This window comes from Ceratina calcarata, unplaced genomic scaffold (assembly GCF_001652005.2).
Source record: "Ceratina calcarata isolate Rehan_Ccalc_2016 unplaced genomic scaffold, ASM165200v1 scaffold329.2, whole genome shotgun sequence".
Classification (NCBI taxonomy): Eukaryota; Metazoa; Arthropoda; class Insecta; order Hymenoptera; family Apidae; genus Ceratina; species Ceratina calcarata.
Window position 1 is genome coordinate 997,367 of NW_017155624.1, and position 3,464 is coordinate 1,000,830.

Consider the following 3,464-nt stretch of genomic DNA (forward strand, 5'->3'; position numbering starts at 1 on the left):
ATTTGAAGAAATCTAACATCGCGATTGCTTGGGATTGATATTAACTACTTCTTCCGCAGTCGTTGACTCTTACACAATTGGCGGAGCTCCACGATAAGATTTGCGTATTGACATCGGGCATGGTGCAAAAAGACACCCAAGCGGTGACGTGCGATCGAGCCGCAGCGGCTGACGGCTCGTTAAACGCAGATTGGAATATTTTAAACAAGCGGATAGCCGCTTTGCAGAAGCAGATAGCGCAGAAGCAAATAGAAGCCGACTGGAAGCTGCAAGAGCTGAGACGGGCTCTTCGAACTGAGCAGGCTAACTTGATTCGAATCTCCGACGAAATGAATTTAGAGAGAAAACGCAATTTGAACCTTCAGTTCAGCATGGATGAGTCGCTCTAATACAGTTTTCCTTTAACCTCGTTCGACGTCCCGTTACCTCTTCAGGACATTTCACGGATGAGAGGAATGTAATTCCACCCCCGCCCTCCCTCCTCTTAACCGAGGAATCTATAAAGAGCTCGAGGATCAACAGGCTGAACGGCGAAACTGCGCGAATTAAGAACGCTGATCTTCAAATTGAGTTAACTATGATTTCACTTACCTGTTCTTTGTCCAATGTTGTAGCGAACACCGATGTAAGTACCGTGAAAATAAAAAGTGTTGCACATCGTCTCAAGTATTACCGATCGTACATCTTTAATCCAATGATATATAACGTGCAAAGAAATTATTAGTTCAAAATCTTTTCCCTTCTTTTTAAGAAAGTTACAATTATAAAACAAGATTTCAGTTCGTGTCAGTTTTTACATATCTCGAACGTAAAGTAATTAAGCCTGTAACTTTCTACACGCTCGTATTCGGTACGATCGGGCTGTTTCGCGACCGTGTAAATTACTTTTGCTGCAGTAATTTGATCGCATCGCACCGGTTACACCCTAATTAACGAAGCCATGGCAGGAATGGCGGATATACAGGCGGACGGGAAGAAAAAACGCGGCCGCGTCCAATAACGGGCAACGTTCTGGAAAATAGTAACGGCTAATAACGGCCGATAGATTCCGGCGCGGCCAGCCGCGTTTGCTCGATTTTGCGTGGGACAACGCGATTTCCTGTTTCGTTTCGAGGCACGATGTTGTTCGATCGAGATTAATTCAATTGTATCGTGGTCCGCATCCGCTCCCACGACTTTATCAGGCACCGCTCGGTCGCTGCTGGCTCTCGCGTGCGCACACAACGGCACGCCGCCGCGTTCCCGGATACCGCCGGGCTAAAGAGTACACATATAATTGAAATGCGCGGCTAGATCAAGTGGTAAATGAATTGACGAAATCCATTTAGCCGTATGTCCATCCAGTCGGAATTGGAATAAGCTCGTAAAGCGTTTTCAACGTTGCGCGCCGTTATTGAAGTTACGTTTACGGCTAACGTTTCCCTCGAAATTCCGCGCTTCATCGGTTTTCCGCCGACCACGATTCTTCCCGATCGATTATCAGATATATCTCACATACATTATAATATATCAGTAAATACTTTTTCGACGATTTCTCATAACGTACAATTTTAATATTATCATAAATTATCTATGATACATACGCGTAAATAGAAAGTGACAAAAAATCAGGTATTGGACAATTCGAATTCGATTCCGACTTGTCAATTGAAACCCGTTTAACATAGTCTGGTAAAAGATCGGTCTTTATCGATCTCTGTGCTAGCCGGGCCAATTATTTGGTTGCATCCCTGGATTTGAAGAAAGCCGTAGGTCATAGAACGTCAATACTCTATCCCTCGGTCAACGGCAGCTACGTACTCCTTCGGACTGCGACGATAACTTCTCGGACGTTGGAAGGAATCGAGAAATAACGGATACAAGTCACGTTATGCTCGCTTTGTCGATGAGTTGGGAGCATGCCAATGTTAACGGTCGATGAGCTGCATTTGGTATTCCCTACGATATGGTTACGTGAAGGGGAGAAGGGACATTGATAGAAGCTGGCTCCGGATCGGGGGGATCATTTTTATCTAGATATACGAACGTGTACATATGCGTTTGGGAAATTTCGATTTCTGACACACTATCGGAGAATTGGAGATTATGGGACTAGAAAAAAACAGGATAACAAAATCGTTCTCTAAATTTTTATTTTATTGTATGTACGTTGACATTGTTGGAGGCTGTTAAAATTACTGTTGCCTTCAAATATAAATATTTCCTTGTTTACGCGCAATTACTGAACAATGTTATTGAATATAATTAAGAGGAATATCTTTAACAATTATGAGGTTTCGTGCTAGGAAAATTACTCGGTAACACATATCGTTGTCATGGACATTTCGTGACAGTGTCTTCCGATAAAATCACTGATCCTCCATGTGTTATGTCAACGAATGCAATTATTTGTCTGGAAGGACATTAGAAGTAGAATAAAGAAACATCAAATACTGTTCATTAGGTAGTCGTACGAGAAGATTTGACGTATTTATCGTCAGGATGCTTCTCTGGTTGTTCGTAATTTCTGCGCTGCGATGGGGCACAGTGCAAGTGAGTATAGAACAGTGAAAGAAGTGTGTGTATTCAGTAATTAAAATAATAATCAGAGCACTCAATTTTGATTTTATTTTTATAATTTTATTTTATTAATTGTTAACATAAGGCAACACTCGAGATAATGATCGAAGATGTTGAATGTACGGAAGTCAACTCAGAGTATATAAAAACGTGTGAATTTGAGGTAGAAGATGATAGTACTTATGGGGCTAGTTTGACCTCAAATATAGAGACCATCAAACATTTCCCTGAGACTGTTAGGGTACGTGTTTAACGAAAATATCATCATGACCTATTTATTATATTCATGGAAGTATTTTCTATCGCAGGTAATAGCTGATATATTTACCGTTCAATACGGCGAATATTCGGTCGACATGGGACTCCACATAGACACGCTGTTTTGTGAGGTCATGGAAAATTCAAATTCCATAGCAAACTTTTTATTAACAGTGGTCAACATGAATGACGGTGAATGTCCTCCGGGTCCGGTATGTAAATATATTAATTAATACATATGAAGTATATATTAGTACATGGAAGAACACAATGTATTAATTTCATCAATAATTCTAATACTACGCATATCAATTACGAGCAGATTTTTATTCTTCGTGGCTTTTCTTTGAATCAATTTGAAATAATAATTACACTACGATTAACGTTCATTATTTCAGGGCGTTTACAAACAGGAAAATTACGTAGTTGACAACACGAAAGGCTTACCGTCGTCTTTTCCCTCCGGTTATTATTTAATGAACATGACGTTTCTGAACGATGATACTGTATTCGTGCACTTCAATGCTTATGTAAGAGTAATGTAACGCTATCATTAGTTTATGTATCAATGTAATTCAAGACTTAGTTTGATGTTTGTTATTAAGGATGTATTGGCTATACAGTCAATCCCAAAAGTTTATGTACCT

The 3,464-nt window shown here is 40.2% G+C and overlaps 2 protein-coding genes across 2 annotated transcripts in view; both read left to right on the forward strand.

The window, feature by feature from the left end:
* The window catches only part of LOC108624788 (myosin-2 heavy chain), an 8,787-nt gene extending 8,140 nt beyond the window's left edge, over positions 1-647 (forward strand). The window contains exon 9 of the mRNA XM_026813395.1: positions 60-647. Within this exon, the coding sequence (XP_026669196.1) occupies positions 60-389 (330 nt within the window). The 3' untranslated portion in view covers positions 390-647. The remainder of the gene's footprint in view (positions 1-59) is intronic.
* Positions 648-2,336: 1,689 nt separating this feature from the next.
* On the forward strand, positions 2,337-3,458 carry LOC108624789 (uncharacterized). Its single transcript, XM_018024323.2, has 4 exons — positions 2,337-2,532; positions 2,645-2,800; positions 2,868-3,029; positions 3,216-3,458. The coding sequence occupies exons 1-4, from the start codon at positions 2,482-2,484 to the stop codon at positions 3,360-3,362; spliced, it is 516 nt and encodes a 171-aa protein (XP_017879812.1). The 5' UTR covers positions 2,337-2,481; the 3' UTR covers positions 3,363-3,458.
* Positions 3,459-3,464: the final 6 nt, after the last annotated feature.